The following is a 22,881-nucleotide window of genomic DNA, read 5'->3' as shown; positions in this document are numbered from 1 at the left end:
GAGCTTTGCCAAGCATAGGGCGAACCAGCGTATGTGGAAACAACACCAGGAGCTCCTTTCTCGAACAGCATCACCTCCACGACCCCGACCCCGCCTTATACGACCGTCTCTCATTTCCTATCACGCGCTTCTGGAGTTGTGCACCTGGGTCTACTTCTTCCTTTTCTTCCGATACCCGATTCTTGCGCGCTTTCTCACCCCGGTGAGCTTGGAGCTGGACTGTCGCAAACATGGCCCAGCGACAGGTGCCATTGCACGTCACTCAGCCGACGCTGGTATGTGCCGCATCAGACCCAAGCATGCCATAGTGCTTGAAGCTAACAATTGACAGCTTACGAACCTCAACATTCTCGTACGTTGGTCCCAGGCCTCGCTTTCCGCGAACAAGGCAACCAAGGACCTCAGCTAACACATAGTCCAGCCGGCATCGATATCATGGCAAAACTGCGTACGTAATCCTACCAGGTGTATGCACACGACCAAGTCATGCTAACAGCCACCGTAGACACTCGAGTCCGACAAGTACGTTTGCGTGCGCCAGGTCAACAACGAAGCCAACGCGCCCGCCGAGACCGTCATCATCGACCTCAAGAACACCAACAATGTCATCCGGAGACCGATTCGCGCCGACAGCGCCATCATGCACTTGACTGAGCCCATCATCGCTCTCAAGGCACAAGGCCGGACACTGCAGCTGTTCAACCTCGAGACCAAAGAGCGTCTGCAGACCTACAGCCATCAAGAGGACATCCAATTCTGGAGGTGGATCAGCCAGACGACACTTGCGCTCGTCAGCACAAAGGCCGTATACCACTGGGATGTGCTTGATTCGAAGAACGCTGTTGCGCCGCGTAAGATCTTCGATCGCCAAGAACAACTCGAGGTATGTGAACTGGGCCATTCAGCGCCAATCGCATCTAACCTGCTGTGTAGAACAACCAGATCATCAACTACGTTACCAACGATGACGAGAGCTGGTCTTGCTTGGTCGGTATCACATCGAACCCCGCCGGTGGCATTCGTGGAAACATGCAGCTCTTCTCCAAGGCGAGGAACGTTAGCCAGCCCCTCGAGGGTCACGCTGCTACCTTTGGCACACTCCGTCTCGATGGAGCCTCAACCGACACAAAGATCTTCGCCTTCGCTGTGAAATCTTCGTCTGGAGAAGCCAAGATCAACATCGTCGAGGTCGACCACAACGCCGCAAACCCAGCCTTCCCGAAGCGCCTCATTCCGATCCACTGGCCCGCCGAGGGTACTGGTGACTTCCCGCTCGGCATCCATATTGCGCAAAAGTACGGCATTTTAATCGTAATTACGAAGTTTGGTTTCATTCACCTCCACGACCTCGAGACCGGTACCGCTCTGTTCCTGAACCGGATATCTGAGGAGACAGTCTTCACAACGGCGCGAGATGACGAAGGCACTGGTGTAGTCGTCATCAACAAGCGCGGACAGGTTCTGCATACAACCATTCGGGAAGACACCCTGATTCCATACATCATGGAGAACCCGGCGTGTGCTGAAATTGCGTACAAGCTTGCCTCAAAGGGCGGGCTTCCAGGCGCAGATCAGCTCTACTCCCAACGATTCGAGACGCTCATGTCTCAGGGAAACTTCGCGGAAGCTGCAAAGGTCGCTGCCAACTCGCCCCGGGGCTTCCTCCGCACAATGAACACGATCAACAGGCTGCGCCAGGTTCCCAACCAACCTGGTCAGATCACTACTCTGCTACAATACTTTGGTCAATTACTCGACAAGGGTGGTTTGAACAAGGAGGAAACTCTGGAGTTGGCCCGACCTGTTTTCGCCCAGGGACGCAAGCACCTCATCGAGAAGTGGCAGAAGGAAGGCAAGCTTCACTGCTCAGAGGAGCTCGGTGATCTCGCCAAACCCCACGATCTGAACCTCGCTCTGGCCATCTACAAGGAGGCGAACGTATCCCAGAAGGTTGTTGCAGCGCTCGCGGAGCTCGGCCACTACGATCTCATCCTGCAGTACTGCAACGGCGTTGGCTACACACCCGATTACAACGTCTTGCTTCAGCACGTTGTTCGCATCAATGCCGAGAAGGGAGCCGAGTTTGCTTCCCAGCTAGCGAAGAACGAAGGTGGCCCACTGATTAGTATCGACCGCGTTGTCGACATCTTCCAGTCCCAAGGCATGATCCAACAGGCAACCGCTTTCCTCCTGGACGTTCTCTCCAACGATCTTCCCGAAGAGGGCCACATGCAGACCAAGCTCCTCGAGATGAACTTGCTCAATGCCCCTCAGGTCGCAGATGCTATTCTGGGCAATGAGATGTTCCATCACTACGACAAGATGCGCATCGCTCAGCTCTGCGAGAATGCTGGTCTGCTGACTCGTGCTCTGGAACACAATGATGACCCAGCCGCGATCAAGCGTATCATTGTTCAGACCGACAAGCTTCCAGAAGAGTGGCTGATCAACTATTTCGGTCAGCTAACAGTCGAGCTGTCGCTTGAGTGCTTGGACGCCATGCTCACTACCAACATCCGCCAAAACCTTCAAGCTGTCATCCGCATCGCCCAGAAGTATTCTGATCTGCTTGGCGCCACCAAGATCATCGATCTGCTAGAGAAGCACCGTACCGCGGAGGGTCTGTACTTCTTCTTGGGTTCTATTGTCAACGTCAGCGAAGATCCCGACGTTCACTTCAAGTACATCGAGGCTGCGACCACTATGGGCCAACTCAACGAAGTTGAGCGTATCTGCCGAGAGAGTCAGTTTTTGAACGGAGAAAAGGTCAAGAACTTCTTGAAGGAGGCCAACCTCACGGAACAGCTACCTCTGATTATTGTCTGCGACCGCTTCAACTTCATCCACGATCTTGTACTGTACCTGTACAAGAAGCAGCAGTTCAAGTCTATCGAAGTCTACGTTCAGAGGGTCAACCCTGCCAGGACACCGGCTGTCGTTGGCGGTCTGCTCGATGTGGACTGCGATGAAAGCATCATCAAGGGCCTTCTGGCTTCAGTAACGCCATCGTCGATTCCAATCGATGAGTTGGTTGCTGAGGTTGAGTCGCGAAACCGATTGAAGCTTCTTCTCCCATTCTTGGAGCAGACACTCGCAAGTGGCAACCAGCAGCAAGCTGTCTACAACGCCTTGGCCAAGATCTACATCGATTCCAACAACAACCCGGAGAAGTTCCTGAAGGAGAACGACCAATACGACACGCTCACCGTTGGCAAGTACTGCGAGAAGCGTGATCCCAACTTGGCATTCATCGCCTACAGCAAGGGACAGAATGACCTTGAGCTGATTCACATCACCAACGAGAATGCCATGTTCAAGGCCCAAGCACGGTACCTTCTGGAGCGAGCCGACTCCGAGGTCTGGGATTATGTCCTGAGTCCCAACAACATCCATCGCCGATCGCTCGTAGACCAAGTCACTTCCTCGGCTGTTCCTTCGTCTACCGATCCAGACAAGGTCTCTGTTGCTGTGAAGGCTTTCATCACTGGTGACATGCCTGCTGAGCTGATCGACCTGCTGGAGAAGATCATCTTGGAGCCAACTACATTCAGTGATAACCCGTCCCTTCAGAACTTGCTGATGCTCACTGCCTGCAAGTCCGATCGCGGTAGAGTTATGAACTACATCCAGCAGCTCGATCAGTACAGCCCCGAGGACATTGCCCAACAATGTATCGAAGTCGGCATGTACGACGAGGCCTTCGAGATCTTCAAGAAGCACGAGAACCACGTCGAGGCTGCCAACGTCCTCATTGAGCACATCGTTTCAATCGATCGAGCATATGAGTACGCTGACAGGGTTGACACGCCTGAGGTGTGGAGCAGGGTCGCCAAGGCACAGCTGGACGGTCTTCGTGTCACGGACTCAATCGAGTCTTACATCCGTGCCGGAGACGCATCCAACTATCTGGAAGTCATTGAGATTGCTACCCACGCTGGCAAGGACGAAGACTTGATCAAGTTCCTGAGAATGGCTCGCAAGACTCTTCGTGAGGTACCCGTCGACACCGCCTTGGCTTTCTGCTTCGCTCGTACCAACCAACTACCCGAGCTCGAGGACTTCCTCCGCGCTACCAACGTTGCAGATGTTGAAGCGTCAGGTGACAAGGCTTACGAGGAGGGTTACCATGAGGCGGCCAAGATCTTCTTCACTAGCATTTCAAACTGGGCGAAGCTTGCAACCACTCTTGTGCACCTGGAGGACTACCAAGCTGCTGTCGAGTGTGCCAGGAAGGCAAACTCCGTCAAGGTCTGGAAGCAAGTCAACGAAGCCTGCGTCGCGAAGAAGGAATTCCGTCTCGCCCAGATTTGCGGTCTCAACCTGATCGTCCACGCCGAAGAGCTCACCGATCTTGTTAAGCAGTACGAGCGCAATGGCTACTTCGACGAGCTGATTAGCCTGCTCGAGGCTGGTCTTGGATTGGAACGCGGTAAGTACACCCCTCTGACAACTACCGTCCCGTTGAAAAGTTCAACCATTCAACAATCATAACCCATGACAACTACACTATGTACAAGATGCTAACTCAGTCAATCTAGCCCACATGGGGATGTTCAGCGCATTAGGAGAGGCTCTAGCCAAGTACCACCCCGAGCGTGTCATGGAGCACCTCCGTCTCTTCTGGTCAAGGTCGGTCTTTGAGTAAACTTCGCTTATGTGCTTTCAACTGACAACCCATAGGATCAATATTCCGAAGATGATCCGTGCAACAGAGGAGGCCCATCTATGGTGAGTCGCAAGCGCAAATAACATTCGTGCCACTCGGTTCTAATATTTCCCAGGCCCGAACTCATCTTCCTCTATGTCCACTACGATGAGTGGGACAACGCCGCCCTTGCCATGATGGAGCGTGCCGCAGATGCCTGGGAGCACCAAGCATTCAAGGACACTATCACCAAGGCTACTAACGTTGAGATTTACTACCGGGCTTTGGGCTTTTACCTTGAGGAGCAGCCAACTCTCCTGACGGACCTCCTGCAGGCTTTGACCCCCCGAATCGACGTCAACCGCGTTGTCCGCATGTTCGTCAAGTCTGACAACATTCCTCTGATCAAGCCTTTCCTCCTCAACGTCCAGTCGCAGAACAAGCGCGAGGTCAACAACGCCCTCAACGATCTCTTGATCGAAGAGGAGGACTACAAGACACTTCGCGACTCGGTCAACAACTACGACAACTACGACCCCGTTGACCTTGCCCAGCGTCTGGAGAAGCACGACCTTGTCTTCTTCCGTCAAATTGCAGCCGACATCTACCGCAAGAACAAGCGATGGGAGAAGTCCATCACTCTCAGCAAGCAGGACAAGCTGTTCAAGGACGCTATCGAGACCTCTGCCATGTCGGGCAAGTCTGATGTCGTTGAGGACCTGCTCCGCTACGTAAGTCTACCTCTGCATTTGTCAAGTACAACGCTAATTCGCAATGTAGTTCGTCGATATCGGCAGCCGCGAGTGCTACGTCGGTATGCTCTATGCCTGTTACGACCTCCTCCGCCCTGACATCATTCTCGAGATGTCATGGCGCAACGGTCTGCACGACTTCACCATGGTATGTAAATACACTTCCGTGTGTGCTTTGCAAATCACTAACGTTTCATCAGCCATACATGATCAACCTCATCTCCCAACAGACCGCCGCTCTCGAGATGCTCAAGAAGGACAACGAGGAGCGCAAGACCCGCGAGGTGTCGCAACAGAAGAAGGAGGACGACACTCCGATCCTGGGCTCGCGTCTCATGCTCACTCAAGGTCCGATGACTTCGGCCCCGTCACCAGGTCCCTATGGACAGGCCAACGGCATCGCCCCGCAGCCAACTGGAGGCTTCCGCCCCTTTTAGACGCTGTCCAAATGGAGACGAGCTTGCTACCCCGCACATGAGGGAAGTCAAGGGTTCTCTTCACACTACATATTGATGATTGGTGGAGCATGCAAAAGCGAACGGAGGGTTCATAGGTTTTGGGCAGTTTGCGGCAATGTACTCTACAGGCGTTCAAGGTGGCCTCTTAGTCTGGATGCTTCACATATAGAACATCTTCAGGCTTCTGTACTCTAGTTAATCACTTCATTTGCGCTGATACCTTGTATTCACTGTGGATGTTCGCGTGTTGTGATTCCAATGATGTTACACCCTGGAGTCGAACATCTATGACGAAGGTACTCACACCTGATGAATCGTTAGTATGTCAATATGATGACTGACGATCTTAACACCACGTTTTCGTCTCAGTATCCGCAACACTAGCAGAACATCACTACTATTGTGATCAACACGTAGAAATGAGAGTCCTGGGCAGTGACGGCTTGCAGGAATTAGGACATGCCCGGATCCTACATGTATTCATCGCGTACTGCACGAGATGTTCAAACGTAGTCTGGAGGTAGTCACTACTAACAGGACTTGCGCAGGCATCAATTCAACCAGTTGTTACAAATACAAAGCTAGTTTCTGCTTAAGCACATTCACACTGCGCACAGCGAATACCTCTACGAGCCTTTCTATATTAGTGCCGTTAGTTAAGTATCACATATCCTTGGGCCTCAGTTTTGCATGCTACCACGCTAACCTAGGAACAACCCAAACACTATAGAGCCTACGTTGATGTCAGGTCACCGACTTTGCAAGTTTTTGCTTTAATGTAATCTGCAAACATGATCGGTGTTTTTCTTATACGAGGTGCTACCGTGGTTGAGAACGAAGAGGTCCACTTGAGACGAACCTGGCAGATCCCCGTTACCAAAAGTCCAGTTCCCAAAGTACGCAACCAGACTTTGCACTACCTACACGTTTTTCGTCACGTGTCGATGGCGAGCCTTCCAAGGTTGGCTTTAGTTGTTCTCAACCTTGGTACTTAGCGAGTACTTTATGTCCTTTTCGAATAGCATAATCGCTATGACGAGCTGAGACACAACGTGATGCAGTGATACACGAAATGTCAATGTACCGTTGATCGAACCTTGGAAAGCACAGCAGATACCCCGAGGACAGGTTGTGGTGACCCAAGAAAAGGTTTCTGTGTATGCTCACGGATAAATTAGCTCAACCGTTCGGGCGTCAATGTGCCAAGTAGCGAGTGTTTGAAGCTCCGTATCGCAGGTGCATGATCTTTGCCAAGCAATCTTGGAAGACTAGTACACGAGTAATGTTTCCAGATGCAGCCACTGAATGCCTCAAACGACCCCATCGTAAGCTAACGTCACCGGTTTCGAAGAGTCGCTCGTAGCCAAGTCAAGTCTAGATCTACGTAACCATCTGTCATGGTGAGAGGCGGAACCGCATGGGCGTGATGCGCAGCCGGTAATAGCTCAGACCCATGTTCCGAATACTCCTCGCAGCCATGCAGGTACGCGGCCACGAAGCGAGGCAGAGGTCGGAAAAGTATACCGTGAACGAGGTTAAATAGCGAGGTTGTCCTCGACGGCCATAAGGAGCTCGGTAGAGGCACCTACGCCGAAGGAAAGCGCTGGATAAGCACGACATTTTTCCGCGATGCCGAGCTTTCTCCGATGCGGTAGACACTGCTCTGGCAGCTGGGATGGAGATGGGATGGGCTCGCGAATGGCTCGCCAGAGGGGTCAGAGTGGGTAGCGGTCAAGGTTTCATTGAGCGTCGACGACACCGGACGAGGTGCGTGTGGCTTTGGCTAGGCGCCCCACGTGCTTAGTGGGCGTGGGATATGTAGAGCAAAAAGGTTTTATACATGTTTAAGATTCTGGTACGCGGTGGGGCAGGGCCTGTGACGACGGTGACAATTTCAATCGTGTCGCACACGGGGTGGTTCCGTCGGCGAACCTTGTCAGTGCCCCTCCATTATCTCCCCGCGCGAGGGAGCTCTGGCCAGGTGGTGGCATGCAGCTATCCATGGTTAGCTTGGTTGCTTTTCAGGTGGCCGACGGGGTCTCTGCAGCGTGTTTCCATCTGGCTTGGCTGTGTGGATCTGTTTTGGGATTAAACTCGCGCTCTGCACATGGTTGAGCGAGTGAGTCGTAGCAAGTAGCAGACCCTGGATATCCGATAGTCGGTACCATAATAAATTGGCGCTGTATCCTACTTCTTCTGCGCCTTTCAGACCTCCCCCTCTCCTCCTCTCTCTCACTACCTCTACCCCCTCTCTTACCCAATACACACAGCCGTCATCCAGCATGACGACGCTTGCAGTTGACCAGAACGCCTCGTCGGCCATTGACGAGAACGACTTCGACGAGGACCATGGCGAGCACCACCCCCACAGGAACTCGGTCCACCACAAGCTGCGTGCAAGCAGCTCTATCATGCAGCTGAAGAAGCTCTTGGGTATGTTAGCGGAGCACAATGGCTCACTCCTCGCTCTTCGGCGCTCTAACAGCTCTGCCAGTTGCCAACCGAGGAGAAATCCCCATCCGTATCTTCCGAACAGCGCACGAGCTGTCGCTGCACACCGTGGCCGTCTACAGTCATGAGGACCGCCTCAGCATGCACAGGCAAAAGGCCGACGAGGCGTACGAGATTGGCGCCCGCGGCCAGTACACGCCTGTCGGTGCTTACCTGGCGGGCGATGAGATCATCAAGATCGCGGTCGAGCACAACGTGAACATGATTCACCCGGGCTACGGCTTCTTATCGGAGAATGCAGAGTTCGCGCGCAACGTCGAGAAGGCTGGCCTCATTGTGAGTTTTACCGCTTTGTTTACGCTATGACGGAGCTGCGTGGAGGGGTCGCCGCTGCCTATCAGCCGCTGCTGAGCCTATCGCTCCCGCGCGAGATGAGGCATTGGCGGGGCCGATCTCCAAGCAGCCCGGCGCCGATCACCGCAGCGCCCATGGCCTTTTTTTCCTACCCATGCAATATGCGACTCATGCTTACTTCTGATTTTAGTTCGTTGGCCCCTCTCCCGACACCATCGACGCGCTCGGCGACAAGGTCTCGGCGCGAAAACTCGCCGTCAAGTGCAACGTCCCCGTTGTGCCAGGAACCCCGGGACCCGTCGAGAAGTTTGAGGATGTCAAGGCCTTTACCGACGAGTATGGCTTTCCCATCATCATCAAGGCCGCTTTCGGCGGTGGTGGCCGTGGTATGCGTGTAGTACGCGAGCAAGAGACGCTCAAGGACTCGTTCGAGCGCGCCACTTCAGAGGCCAAGTCGGCGTTCGGTAACGGAACCGTCTTCGTCGAGCGCTTCCTCGACAAGCCCAAGCACATTGAAGTCCAGCTTCTCGGTGACAACCAGGGCAACGTCGTCCATCTCTACGAGCGTGACTGCAGTGTCCAGCGTCGTCACCAGAAGGTCGTTGAGATTGCCCCCGCCAAGGACCTCCCAGTTGAGACTCGTGATGCTATCCTTGCGGATGCGGTCAGGCTCGCTCAGAGCGTCAAGTACAGGAACGCCGGAACTGCAGAGTTTTTGGTTGATCAGCAAAACCGCTACTACTTCATAGCTAAGTCCAAACGACGCACATTCGCTGATAAGTTTAACTAATAACCTTATAGAAATCAACCCTCGTATCCAAGTCGAGCATACTATCACCGAAGAGGTCACCGGTATCGACATTGTTGCGGCACAGATCCAGATCGCAGCAGGTGCATCTCTCGAGCAGCTTGGCTTGACCCAAGACCACATCTCCACACGAGGCTTTGCCTTCCAATGCCGAATCACCACAGAAGACCCCGCTCAGAGCTTCGCGCCTGACACTGGAAAGATCGAGGTGTACCGCTCTGCCGGTGGTAACGGAGTCCGTCTCGATGGTGGTAACGGTTTCGCCGGAGCCATCATCACCCCTCACTACGACTCTATGTTGGTCAAGTGCTCTTGCCGCGGTTCCACATACGAGATCGTCCGCCGAAAGATGCTCCGTGCCCTGGTCGAGTTCCGTATCCGTGGCGTCAAGACCAACATTCCCTTCTTGATCAAGCTCCTCACACATCCCACCTTCGTCGACGGGCAATGCTGGACAACCTTCATTGACGACACTCCCGCTCTCTTCGATTTGATCGGCTCCCAGAACCGTGCCCAGAAGCTCCTCGCATATCTCGGTGACCTCGCTGTCAACGGCAGTCAGATCAAGGGCCAGATCGGTGAGCCCAAATTCAAGGGCGTCATCCCCATCCCGGCCATCCACGACAACAACGGCAAGAAGGTCGACACCTCCGCGCCTTGCACCGAGGGATGGAGGAATGTCATTCTCAAGGACGGGCCTGAGGGATTCGCCAAGGCTGTTCGCGCCAACAAGGGTTGCTTGATCATGGACACCACATGGCGTGATGCTCATCAGTCCCTTCTCGCCACTCGTGTTCGAACTGTTGACTTGCTCAACATCGCCAAGGAGACCAGCCATGCCTTCTCCAACGCATGGGCTCTCGAGTGCTGGGGTGGAGCTACTTTCGATGTCGCCATGCGCTTCCTCTACGAAGACCCCTGGGAGCGTCTTAGGAAGATGCGCAAGCTCGTACCCAACATCCCATTCCAGATGCTCCTCCGTGGCGCCAACGGTGTTGCATACTCCTCGTTGCCCGACAACGCCATCTTCCACTTCTGTGAGCAGGCCAAGAAGAACGGTGTTGATATCTTCCGTGTCTTCGATGCGCTGAACGACGTTGAGCAGCTTGAGGTTGGTGTCAAGGCCGTCCTCAAGGCTGGTGGTGTCGCTGAGGGTACCGTGTGCTACAGTGGTGACATGCTCAACCCCAAGAAGAAGTACAACCTGGAGTACTACTTGGATGTTGTCGACAAGATTGTCAAGATGGGAGCGCACATCCTAGGTATCAAGGATATGGCTGGTGTACTTAAGCCCCGTGCCGCCCGTCTTTTGATTGGTACCATCCGCGAGAAGTACCCCGATCTGCCCATCCACGTTCACACTCACGACTCTGCTGGAACCGGTGTCGCATCTATGGTTGCCTGCGCTGAGGCTGGTGCGGACGCTGTTGATGCCGCTATCGACAGCATGTCGGGTATGACTTCTCAGCCTAGCATGGGTGCCATCCTCTCATCTCTTGAGGGCACCGACTTCGACGCTGGTCTGGACGCACACATGATCCGTAACTTGGACGCATACTGGGCTCAGCTCCGTCTCCTCTACTCACCCTTCGAGGCCGGTCTTACCGGACCCGACCCCGAAGTCTACGAGCACGAGATTCCCGGAGGTCAGCTTACCAACTTGATCTTCCAGGCATCACAGCAAGGTCTTGGTGAGCAATGGGCTCAGACCAAGAAGGCGTACGAGCAGGCCAACGACTTGCTCGGCGACATCGTCAAGGTCACTCCCACTTCCAAGGTCGTTGGTGACTTGGCTCAATTCATGGTTTCCAACAAGCTGTCCTACGACGACGTTCTGGCCAAGGCTGACCAACTCGACTTCCCATCCTCTGTCCTGGAGTTCTTCGAGGGACTCATGGGTCAGCCATACGGCGGTTTCCCCGAGCCCCTCCGCTCGCAAGCTCTCCGTGAGCGAAGGAAGATGGACAAGCGCCCTGGTCTCTACCTTGAGCCCGTCGATATTCCCAAGATCAAGGCAGACCTCAAGGCCAAGTGGGGTGATGCCACAGAGTGTGATGTTGCATCATACATCATGTACCCCAAGGTCTTTGAGGACTACAAGAAGTGGACCACCAAGTACGGAGATCTCTCCGTTCTGCCCACTCGTTACTTCTTGTCGCGCCCTGAGATCGGCGAGGAGTTCCACGTCGAACTTGAGAAGGGTAAGGTTCTCATCCTCAAGCTCCTCGCCATCGGTCCTCTATCCGAGCAGACCGGTCTGCGTGAAGTCTTCTACGAGATGAACGGTGAGACCCGTACCGTCACCGTGGAGGACCAACACGCGGCTATCGAGAACGTGTCGCGACCCAAGGCCGACCCCACAGACAGCAGCCAAGTCGGATCACCCATGTCCGGTGTCTTGGTTGAGGTCCGTGTCCACGATGGTAGCGAGGTCAAGAAGGGTGACCCAGTTGCTATTCTCAGTGCCATGAAGATGGAGATGGTCATCTCCGCACCACACTCTGGAAAGGTCAGCGGCCTGTCAGTACGTGAGGGTGACTCGGTCGACTCTGGCGACTTGGTCTGCAAGCTCGTCAAGTGAGCATTTCGCTTGGATAGTTTGCTTTGTTTATGAGAGTTATGAAATCCAAGAATGGACATGATTAGATAGTACCGAACGAATTACGGCGCGGGGATGCCATTTCAACTTCAAGAATGTTCATCTGTTCCTTCTGACCGTGCCTGTGAACAATGAACTGCACGACTTCTAAAGCTTTGCGTCGCTTTCACACGGATAATGATCGTGCTATAGAATATGTAAAAGGATTCTCTTGTCCTATGCCCCCAGTTTCCAATCTGCCCAGAAGCATACATCGCAACACTACTTGATTGTGTTCAGGAGATCATAGGCCTAGGAGGTATCTAGTGGGTTTTGTCCCGGTGTACTTACAAGACATGCCATAGCGCAGTGTGTACATTGGGTTATAACGCATTAAAGCAAGGCCGCTTAACATCATAGTAATCACTACATTGCTGCAGAAGGAGGCCATAAAATAAACCTACACTCGCTTTAAAGTATACATGGGACGAACATGTACAGCATAAAGTGTGTATTGAGCTTCGGTAGTTGTTACACCGAAACAAAGCTACCACTACCCAACCCCAGACTCCAGAAAATGCAGCATAGCTAGCCTAGTCTAAACGGAAGGCCCTACCCGTATGCAGGTTCCCTTGAACCGAGCTCCCAAACGCCCAAACGCCATGTCAGATCCAAGGGATCCACTCGATCGAACCACTTGATCGGGAGAAGCCGGAACGCAGCCACACCTCCTACAAGCTACAAGGAAGACACTGACCAGGCCTGTAGCCTACACTAGGACAAAAACAAGCAAACGAGAAGATCTAGCGTCAATGTAGGCTCCAGGGATGTTTAGGTTTTCCCCTTGGATAGAATGATCTACCCCATGGAGCCAAAGTCAAGCTTCCGAGCTACCTTGTCGGCGCGACCATTGGTAGGCATCTCTCCGCCTCTCCGCTTGAGATCCTCTCCCATAGCTTTTGCCCCACCGCCTTCTTTGGGCAAGTTTTCTTTCTTCGTGGGCCGGGGTGCGTTGGTCCACCACTTGTCCTCTAGCGCTTTGCGAGCCGTGTACCTCTTCGCCGGGTCCAGTGTCAATAAACCCTTGATGAAATCACAGCCGTCGTCTCCCAGGGCAGGGAACTGTTGTTTCCACCACACACGAGGACGTGTTTGTCTGAACGCTGTGGAACCCTGTGGACCGGTTTGCTTCTCAGGCGCAACGTAGTATGGGAGAGAAGACACGCCTGGCCAGGTTTCCTCGGTCGGCGTTCCGAACTTCTCGCAGATGGTGGCGACTTGTTGGATGTCGGTGTCAGAGTAGAGGAACCAGTTGCGGATACATAGTTCTGCCATTAGGACTCCGATACTCCACATGTCAGCCGTGCCACCGTAGTGCGAGCAGCCGTATAGCAATTCCAGCGGACGGTACATGCGGGTAATGACCATGGTAGTCATTTTCGTTCCTGGATCTGCGAAACTCCGCGCAAGACCGAAATCGGCAAGCTTGACCGTTCCGTCAGCGGCGATCAGGGCGTTACTGCCCTTGATATCGCGATGCAGGACGAAATTCTCGTGGCAGAACCAGATTCCTTGACACAGCATGTTCATCCAAGACTTAATATCCGCCTTTGTGTATGTGATTTCCTTGTTTTTCCAGAGCGCCTCCAGATCTCCCAGGGGCAGATGTTCGAGTACGAAGGACAGGTTTTGGTCCTTGCTGGAGAAGACGTCGTGTAGTTTGATTACGTTTGGATGGTCGATCTCGAAGAGGAACTGCATTTCGCGGAGGGCGTCTGGGGCGATTCCGTTGGGGTACTCGGCGTTGAGTTTGATCTTCTTGATGGCGACGAGCTTCTTGGGGTTGTTGACATAGTGGGCTTGGAAGACTACGGCATAGGTACCTTCTCCGAGTTTCTGGCCCATGACAAATTGGCTGCGCACCCGGTCGTTCATCTGCTCGGCGAGATCCATGCCTCTATCTTCTGCTGGGGCTGTGGACGGTACAGCTGGTGACTTCGTGGGCTTAGTTGTGTGGCTTGGGAGCGCGAGGGTTCTAGCCTTGGCCCCATCTTGAAAGGCCGCACCGGGTGGGTTCGGCCGTGGGCTCAGGACAGCTGGTGATGCCATGGTGAAGTTGTGGGTGTAGCGGCGTGATTGGGGTGTTGCGACGAGGCTGGTCGATGGAAGATGGCGATTGCTGGCGTTAGTGGATACTCCACAGCTCTCGTGAGTTGAGCGACCCAAAGTCCATACCGTAGTCCTCCTCTTTTAGACGGTGAAGGTGGTGGGCGCGTGGTTCGCGACTGCCGTTCGCGCTCCAGGGACCGCGGCGGCGACGATGCACGTCCCCGAACATTTTGGCTTGGCCGCGCTTTTCTGCGGGGAGCTTGCCCTCACCACCGACGCCCAGCAGTCGCAATCCACACATCATGGCTACTTCGGCGCGAGGACCGCCAGGCACTGTCGCCGTCTCCAAAGAGGGAATCCCGAACCGCACGTGAGTTCACCTTTACCCCAATGCACGAGTATATGCTGACATCAAACAGATTATACGTGCGCAACCTCCCCGACAAGCTACAAAAAGAAGACCTTAAGCGGAACCTGTACATGCTGTTCGCGACATATGGCGTCATACTCGATGTTGTCGCGCTCAAGACCATGAAGATGCGAGGCCAGGCGCACGTTGTCTTCCGCGACGTCGATTCCTCAACACAGGCCATGCGCGCTCTACAGGGCTTCACTTTCTTTGGCAAGGACATGGTACGTGATTCCCGAATTACGAACGAAGAAAACATGCTTACACTAGGCAGCAAATCGCATACGCAAAGACAAAGTCCGACACAGTAGCCAAACTAGATGGCACCTACAAGATGCCCGAGCCGGAGCGCGAAGACGAGCCCGAACAAGCGTCTGCACAGCCCGCAGGCTTCGGCACCGCACCCGAGAAAGCAGTTCCGGTCAATGCACAAGACGCCGCCAAGGGTCAGAAGAGAGGGCGCGACGAAGAAGAGGAGGATGAGAACTCGGACGCGGAGATGGAGATGGATGTCAGTGACGACTCGGACTAGACCGTTAAGAACGCGTATGGAAGGATATGATACCCACGAGCAATGAAAAGAATCACAAGAGCACTCTAGAAGACTCATCTATCTGTGTTATTGGAAAACGTGTATGGGGAGACACCAAAGCTGTTCTCGGAGTGATGCTGACTTGATACAGACACATGGTACTACACAGTACTGGTCAATGAGATGGTGTTTGGTCGCAGAAGGAAAGCCCTTGAAACAACGACCCAGAAACCAAGTTCTGTTATTAGCCTGCCAGTAAAGTGCTACCTCAGATTCTCTCCAACCATTGACTAACGTACGTCATCGTCGTTGTGTGCTCGACTAAATAGCTAGATTTTAGTATAGCTAGACTATCTTCATAGAACTATCATGCAACTAGAAGAATATCATAGGGCACCCAGAACCTCTTCGCTCAAGGTCTGACTACGCACTAAAAGATTATAGAAGAGCTAGGAGGTGTTCAGTGCCCTACTACCCGGCGCTCCAAATTCCAAAACCACACTGACAACCTCCCCGATCCTCCATCTCATAACTGCTATACAAACATGCTCAAGCATATTTGCTCATGCAAGCCTCGAGCAGACCCAGCAGCTCAGCCTTCCGCTTTTCCCCTATCCAGCTGCCGTGGATAGAATTGCTCACGATTGTCCTCCATTCCTCCATACTCAAGTTGAAAGCCTCTTGCACCGCGCAATAGTTGTTCAGAATGTATCCACCAAAGTACGCTGGGTCGTCACTGTTGATACTGAACTTGACCCCTGCCTCGAGGAACGTCCTGATGGGTACTTGACCGACGTTTTGCACAGCTTGGAGGCAGACATTGCTCAGCGGACAAACGGTCAGGAGTATCTCCTCTTTTACTACCCGACGAAGTAGTTCAGCATCTTCGGTAAGACGGATACCGTGATCGATGCGCTCAGCGTGTAGTGCGTCGAGTGCACCGCTGATGTACGTCGGATCTCCTTCTTCACCCGCATGCGCTGTCCTCCTCAACCCCCTCTTCTCACCCTCGCGATACATATCGACAAAGAGCTCCGGGCGGAACCCAACTTCTGAGGAATCCAATCCAAGACCAGCAATAGCGCGCTCCTGACCGTCTCCGCTCTCGAGATCAAAGTGCCCACCCTTGACAGCCGCTGCCATAGTCTCCACAGCTGAGCTAACAGGCAAGTGTCTCAGGAAACACATGATGAGACAACTCGTTATCCCCAGCTCTTTCTCCGCTCGTTTCCTTGCGGCATTAAAACCACGTACCACGATATCAAAGGCAATGCCTCGCTCCGTGTGACTCTGTGGATCAAAGAAAACTTCTGCATGGCAGACACCATCTCGAGCTGCTGTTGTGAAGTACTCCCAAGCTAGCATCTCAAAGTCCTCTTCATGCACTACCACTGCGATGCCGCGGTAGTAGTACGCCAGGAAATCGTCTAGGTTCGTGAAATGCGAGTACCGTTCTGTAAGTGTTGCGGGCGACGTGTAAGCGACATCTTCAGATGGAGATGGCAGGGTGATGTTGTTCTTGGAGGCCAGAGTGAAGAGAAGGCTTGGGCTGAGGCAGCCTTCGAGGTGGAGGTGATGTTCGCATTTTGGGAGGTCCGCGAGGAAGTCGTGGGTGGCTGATTTGCACATTGTGATTTGTTTGTATAGGAAACTTTAGGAAATGAGTTTGTTGGATTAAATGTTCGAACAAATTCGGTTTCTGGCGTTTTTGAAAGATTCTGTTTTCTAAGATTAGTTCTATCGGAGGCGGACGGGCATTGTCGGTGTTCGCCGGTTCTTGCTAGGATGATGGAGAACATCCAGCTAGAGGGTGGATCCTAGATTGGACTTGCAAGGCAGATGCGCTCTATGCGAACACAGTTTGGTGGAGCCTGGAAACCTCACTTGAAATATTTATGCCGCATAGATATATCGTCCATTGCCTCCAAATGCTAGTCTAGGCTGTCACATCTTATCGAAGTTCGCGTTTTTGCCCAATCGCTCGTGGCTCGTACATGGTTTCCACAAACTCTTCTAGCAGACCCTCACTCTCCGCATCTTGTCGAGTAGAAGAACCCGTCCCACTTCTAGCATTGCTTATCGGCAATGTAGAGTCGCCTATCGTCCTTTCTCCATCACCGAATGTTTTCTTGAAAACGCTGTCATAGCTGATCCACATGCCCGCAAAGATCATGGCACTGAGTTTCGCTAGCCACCAAGGCGACCTCCCCTTTTTATCTTGCAGCTTCCTCCCCATCGCAAAGATGAACGCGATAAACGGCATCCAGATACCCATGAAGATAGCCTTTCCCATTGCCTGCTTCTTGGTTGTGATGGTGTATGTGCGTATATTGTGTAGGTATTCCTGATACTCGTTTGGAAGATTACATTCGGCGGCGCCATCGGTTATGAGCTTGAGGTATCGTGCCGAGGGCTGCGCGTAGCTTGGGTCGGGGCGCTTCACGCGGTCGGTGGTTTGTACTCTGTTCTCGCTGTCGACAATGGGGGCGAAGAGCGTGTGCGCTTTGAAGGGCTTCGAATCGGGCGTGGTGGGAACCGTATCGGAGGGCGGTAGCACGTAGCAGTCAACCAAGATATCGTCGTAGGCGCTGCCTCCGCCTTCTGTCGCAATGATGTGCGCATAATCGGACAGCGTCACCTCGTATACAACGCCCACCAGGCCCTTGTGCCATCGGTCCTTGTGGTAGTCTTGCGCGTCCGGCACCCGCAGTGCTGTGTTGGCGAAGCAGGGCTCTTTGTAGGGGAAGCCAGGGAGGTCGAAGGTCAACCTCAGCGAGGGAACAAGTACGTTGACTTGTGAAAGCGGACGGATACCGCGCACGCCTCGGAAGGTTTCATTGCACAGGTTCGAGCCATATGCCAGGTACAGCACCGTTTTCGCCTTCTCTTGGGGTGTTGCAGACTGCTGCGACACGAGCTTCTCGGTGTCCAGCGGCGCGTCGGTGAGGGAGGCGTCTAGACGCGCCTGAGACGGCTGTGGTATGGCTTCAAAGATGGTCATGGTAGAATTTACTGTGTGGATGATCCATAGGTAGCGGCCGTATTCGCGTCTTCATATACTGCGCGTAGTTTCGGGCCGTGCCGATTTCGCTGGATGTTTCGTCCGGACCCTGTCTACATCATCGATTCTTGGATTTCTCATCTAACGCCGAGGGCCCGAGCACGACCCGGGAGCCTACAGTAAGCTGCCAACCCTCACACCGCACGAACAAAAGCAACCCAGCTGACTACAACGGACTAATCATCTCTATACTGTCGAAACATATGGGGCTTTGCTTCATTCAGTCATGTCGTATCCCTCGTACGCCATACTAGCGCTGATACCCGCTGTCGTGTGGCTGCTGTATCTCCAAGTAAGCCAATGGCGCTTCAAGCGATTCGCGCACATTCCCAGTAAGCTGTCATCGAGTTTTCTCTTTGGACATCTCGGCCATATCGCGGCGGAATACAAGAACATAAGTAGTACCGTTCATCCAGGTAGGATCCACAACCCTCTGCATGGTCACCACTGATAGCAGCCAGACTATGTTTTCGAAAACATATGGAAGGCTCAAGGCAGCCCGGAATACATGTTCTTCGATACGAGGCCTGTACAGCTTCCACTTCTCCTCATTGCGTCCCATGCGATGGCGGAGCAGGTCTCCAGAGCCAGCAAGACGCAGCAGTACAGCGTTACCAAATCTCCGACTGTTCAAGGGGGCATGGGTGACCTGATTGGGAGGTATTCCCTGATCAGCGAGAATGGCGAATCTTGGAGAGGGCTTCGCAAGACCTTCAATCCAGGCTTCGCGCCGCAGCACTTGCTTTCGTTGCTCCCTGTCATGGTTGACAAAACGCAAACGTTCATGAAAAAGCTGGACGCATTGGCAACCTCCGGTGCCGCGGCCGAGATGGACGGCTATTGCACTGATGTCACATTTGATATCATCGGCGGCTTAGTTACTAACATTGATTGCAAGGCCCAGGGCGACAGTGAACATGTCCATCCCATCGTCCGAAACTTCCGTACGCTGAAGAATGTATATGCTGGGGACAACGGTCTTATGGCATCCTGGTTGAACCCAGTAATGCGCGCCAAGAAATACATATACAGCCGACGACTGGACTCGGCTGTAAAGGCATGTGTCGTAGAGAAGTTTGCAGACATCAAATCAGCGCATCATACAAAGGAGAAGAAAGACCGATCGGTACTCGCGCTAGCGCTGGAAGGCACCGATGAACTGACCCCCTATGTCCTGCAAAGTACTGCGGATCAAGTCAAATCGTTTCTTTTTGCAGGTCACGATACCACCTCTATTCTCCTACAGAGATTGTTCTACGCCCTCTCTATACACCCGGATTGCCTTGCGAAGATCCGCGCGGAGCACGATACCGTTTTCGGTGACGCAGAACCACACGATGTATTCCTCAAACGGCCAGATGAGACCATGAAAGCGCTCAAATACACCTCTGCATGCATCAAAGAAGCTTTGCGACTTTGGCCCCCAGCAGCTTCCGCCCGAATGTCTCACAACAACTTCAAAGTACGCACCTCGGACGGAGAGGACGTGCTTGTCGACAATTGCGTCATATACATCTGCCATCATCTCATCCAACGAGATCCCAAAGTTTACGGAGAGACAGCAAATGAGTTCGTCCCAGAGCGCTGGGTCGGCGACTCGGATACAAGCAGCGCTTCTACTGAAGTCGACGGATCAAGTGCTGGCGAGAGCAAAATTCCCATCAGTGCGTGGAGACCTTTTGAGCGAGGACCCCGCAATTGCATTGGCCAGGAACTCGCCAACATGGAAGCCCGAGTCATTCTCGCATGTGTGATGAGACGATATGACTTTGTCAAGGTCGGGCTTGGAGAAGTTGAGACAGATGAAGCCGGTCGGCCTATCATGGACGAGATGGGCAAGTACAAAACAAAGTCCGAGTTGATTAACGTAAGCTATCTAGTAATTCATCGCAAAGAGTATGAGACTAACTTATCAATAGACGATGTCTATCACCTCACGCCCGATTGATAAGACCGTTATGCGTATCAAGTTCCGCGAGTCTGAGAAACAGTAAGCCACGATTTACGATTCTGATGCCTTGAAGCTTTGTCATTGGAACGTTTCGAAATGTATCAGGTTTGATGGCTTCATGAGAGTACATGTTTCTATCTACACTGTAAATTTTGTCTTGTTCTCCTCCGCACAATCTTCTGCGATTTTTCGTACCTCCCCTTCGCCTAGTTCTTCAAATATATCGAATCCCCATCGCGACTGCACGTTGAAACGCTTGTGTCTCTCCAGCCCGCTCAGCTCATCGAATGCATCTTTCGGTAGCTCTTTGACTTGCATGTTGCTCTTGATCCTGCTGGGTGTAACACTCTTAGGCAGCACCACAGTACCGCGCTGAATGCCCCAACTCGCAAGTAGCTGGCCGCCATCCATGCCCAGTCTTCGTCCTACGCTGCCCACAAGTTCGTCGTCGACCGTGCGTGGCTCTCCCGTCTGGTTGTTTCCGAGGGGTGAATAGGCTTCGATGAGAATACCTTTGCTCTTGCAGAAGTCGAATAAGGCAGGCTGTTGGAGGTATGGGTGTGCTTCGATCTGGTTTACCGCCGGCACAACGTCGGTCTTGGATAGAAGATCATTGAGGCGATTGACGGTGAAGTTGGATACGCCAATAGCGCGTACCTTACCGGTGTCGAGCAGCTTCTCCATGGCCTTGTAGGTTGTCGCAGGGTCGATGTCGGCAAGGTCAAAGACGCCACTGTCACGCAATGGGAACCACTTCCCTGTAGCACCGTTGAAGGCACTGTGATTATGTTAGTACACTGTGCGTGCAGCGGAACAAGGGTCGAACGTACACAGGCCAATGCATCAAGAACAAGTCCAGGTACTCGACACCAAGGTCCTGTAACGACTTATCGAGTGCTGCCTCTACATCTTCGGGTGCATGCTTGGTATTCCAGAGCTTGCCAGTGAGGAAGATGTCTGAGCGAGGAACACCGCTCCTCCTGATGCCATCACCCACTTCAGCTTCGTTGCGGTAGATGGCAGCGCAATCGATGTGACGGTAGCCTGCTTTGAGCGCTGTCTCCACGGCGCGCTCAACTTCACCAGGCTTTGCTTGCCATGTGCCGAATCCCACGGCTGGTATTTGCGCGCCTGTGTTGAGGGTGAAGTGTGTAGGGAGAGGCATGGTTGCTGTAGCGTGACGCGATATGGTAATGCCCAGGTGGGATCAGATAGGCGGGCTTCAGGGCGGCTTCAGGGGTGTGCAGTATAATGCAGAGAGAGTGTGCGATGTCTTGACAGGACGCACTGCCATCTGGTCGATATATACATCCATAGTGAATCTTCCATGACTACCTAGGTACCGAAGGCGCGAGGCTATCGGAACACTGTCGGAACCGGAGACGGAGAAGGCATCATCAAATGACCACACCAGGGCAAGGACAGGACCCAGCGGGATGCGCGGCACTACATCCTGTGATGACCTCCAATTCGTGCAGTGGCTGGACTAAGGCATCCGGGTTCCGTCAAGTGCCTCGGGATTGAAATGGGGAGGTTGGCGAGCGGAGCTAAATTATCGGCACGGATTCTCGGAAACGTGCCCGCCTCTTTCTCCCTCCGCCATGTCAAACACACCCAGCAACACGGCGGTACCACAGAAGCGGAGCCTTGATGTCGTGCCGGGCACGAACAATACCAGGCAACGATTGGTGAAAGTCACGAGAGCATGCGATGTGTGCAAGGCGAGGAAGTCAAAGTGCTCCGGCGACCAGCCGTGTGCGAGCTGTATTCGCCGGGGTCTAACATGCCAGTACGAAGCCGTCTACCTGAGAGGCAAGGTAGTCTCCCCGCGCCCTTCTGGTCCCGCCGTTGCTAGCCCTCAGCGTACCACGTCTGTTCCAGGCTATCCTCATGCTATACTTAGTGTCGCACCAAGTATGGCTGTAGGCAGCAACCATCGCGTTGGGGAAGAGACGGAGCCTCCTTCGCGAGCTTCCCCTGGACTTGAGATCGCAGCTGGGCAGTACTCCGACTCGACGTCTGGTCTCTCATTCTTGAGTCGTGCATGGCGGCGCATCTCCAACAAAGAAAGCAGTCAGGTCGTGATAGGCTCCAACGAAGACCGCCAACTACTCATGAGTGCTGGTGACAAGCCCTTCCTGGAGAGTGGCCAACTGCAGATGCCGTCCCTGGACCGTAGTCGCCAGCTTCTTCATTTATATTTTGATGTGTGTATTGCGACATATCGACTGCTACACAGACCAACTGTTGAATGTTGGCTGGAAACTGTGTCTAAGAACGCAGAACTCAACCAAACCCTCTTTCATGGTATGTATCACTCTGATTGGAGACCCTTTTTAATTTTACTTACAATACCTCTTGTTGTAGATATTGGTCGTGCTAAAACTGCCGTGGTCCTGTCTGTACTAGCCATTGCCTCGTTTCATGAAGAAAAGACGAGCAGCGAAAGTGGTCCTTCACCGGCACCTCAAGCCGACATGCAGTCACAGAGCGATATGCTCTTCACTGAGGCGTCTCGACTTACACAATCCGAGACTGGTATTCCAAAGCTTGAGTCAGCTCAATGCAGGCTTATACAGGTCCTGTACCTTCTAATGTCATGTCGCTTCAACCAAGCGTGGTATACGTTTGGCCATGCCCTACAGATTATTTCAGCGTTGGGTTTGCATCGCAGAGACGATCGTAAACGTCAAGCGAATGCCGCCAAACGCGACTACATAGGTGAACAGTGTAGAAAGCGCACATTTTGGGTGGCGTATACACTGGACAAATA

At 53.2% G+C, this 22,881-nt stretch overlaps 8 protein-coding genes across 8 annotated transcripts; 4 read left to right on the top strand and 4 right to left on the bottom strand.

The window, feature by feature from the left end:
• Positions 1–230: 230 nt before the first annotated feature.
• Positions 231–5,834, top strand: J4E79_008376 (uncharacterized protein; the record flags this gene model as incomplete). The annotated part of the gene is made up of 10 exons (XM_049357233.1): positions 231–275; positions 332–352; positions 422–448; positions 506–883; positions 934–4,429; positions 4,539–4,629; positions 4,681–4,728; positions 4,782–5,376; positions 5,426–5,545; positions 5,598–5,834. The coding sequence occupies 10 exons, from the start codon at positions 231–233 to the stop codon at positions 5,832–5,834; spliced, it is 5,058 nt and encodes a 1,685-aa protein (XP_049208131.1).
• Positions 5,835–8,137: 2,303 nt separating this feature from the next.
• On the top strand, positions 8,138–12,049 carry J4E79_008375 (uncharacterized protein; the record flags this gene model as incomplete). The annotated part of the gene is made up of 4 exons (XM_049357232.1): positions 8,138–8,288; positions 8,350–8,642; positions 8,851–9,378; positions 9,410–12,049. 4 exons carry the CDS (start codon positions 8,138–8,140, stop codon positions 12,047–12,049), a joined length of 3,612 nt encoding a protein of 1,203 aa, XP_049208130.1.
• An 855-nt stretch (positions 12,050–12,904) lies between these two features.
• On the bottom strand, positions 12,905–14,155 carry J4E79_008374 (uncharacterized protein; the record flags this gene model as incomplete). Its single annotated transcript, XM_049357231.1, has 1 exon — positions 12,905–14,155. The coding sequence occupies one exon, from the start codon at positions 14,153–14,155 to the stop codon at positions 12,905–12,907; it is 1,251 nt and encodes a 416-aa protein (XP_049208129.1).
• Positions 14,156–14,457: 302 nt separating this feature from the next.
• J4E79_008373 (uncharacterized protein) lies at positions 14,458–15,096 on the top strand (the record flags this gene model as incomplete). Its single annotated transcript, XM_049357230.1, has 3 exons — positions 14,458–14,525; positions 14,575–14,788; positions 14,839–15,096. 3 exons carry the CDS (start codon positions 14,458–14,460, stop codon positions 15,094–15,096), a joined length of 540 nt encoding a protein of 179 aa, XP_049208128.1.
• Positions 15,097–15,645: 549 nt separating this feature from the next.
• On the bottom strand, positions 15,646–16,725 carry J4E79_008372 (uncharacterized protein; the record flags this gene model as incomplete). The annotated part of the gene is made up of 1 exon (XM_049357229.1): positions 15,646–16,725. One exon carries the CDS (start codon positions 16,723–16,725, stop codon positions 15,646–15,648), a length of 1,080 nt encoding a protein of 359 aa, XP_049208127.1.
• Positions 16,726–17,047: 322 nt separating this feature from the next.
• J4E79_008371 (uncharacterized protein) lies at positions 17,048–18,097 on the bottom strand (the record flags this gene model as incomplete). The annotated part of the gene is made up of 1 exon (XM_049357228.1): positions 17,048–18,097. The coding sequence occupies one exon, from the start codon at positions 18,095–18,097 to the stop codon at positions 17,048–17,050; it is 1,050 nt and encodes a 349-aa protein (XP_049208126.1).
• Positions 18,098–18,383: 286 nt separating this feature from the next.
• Positions 18,384–20,151, top strand: J4E79_008370 (uncharacterized protein; the record flags this gene model as incomplete). Its single annotated transcript, XM_049357227.1, has 3 exons — positions 18,384–18,573; positions 18,619–20,024; positions 20,077–20,151. The coding sequence occupies 3 exons, from the start codon at positions 18,384–18,386 to the stop codon at positions 20,149–20,151; spliced, it is 1,671 nt and encodes a 556-aa protein (XP_049208125.1).
• Positions 20,152–20,246: 95 nt separating this feature from the next.
• Positions 20,247–21,273, bottom strand: J4E79_008369 (uncharacterized protein; the record flags this gene model as incomplete). Its single annotated transcript, XM_049357226.1, has 2 exons — positions 20,247–20,886; positions 20,939–21,273. The coding sequence occupies 2 exons, from the start codon at positions 21,271–21,273 to the stop codon at positions 20,247–20,249; spliced, it is 975 nt and encodes a 324-aa protein (XP_049208124.1).
• Positions 21,274–22,881: the final 1,608 nt, after the last annotated feature.

Source organism: Alternaria viburni (genome assembly GCF_023758015.1).
Source record: "Alternaria viburni strain BMP 2772 chromosome Unknown scaffold_20, whole genome shotgun sequence".
Taxonomy (NCBI): domain Eukaryota; kingdom Fungi; phylum Ascomycota; class Dothideomycetes; order Pleosporales; family Pleosporaceae; genus Alternaria; species Alternaria viburni.
This window is presented reverse-complemented; position numbering and strand designations above follow the sequence as displayed.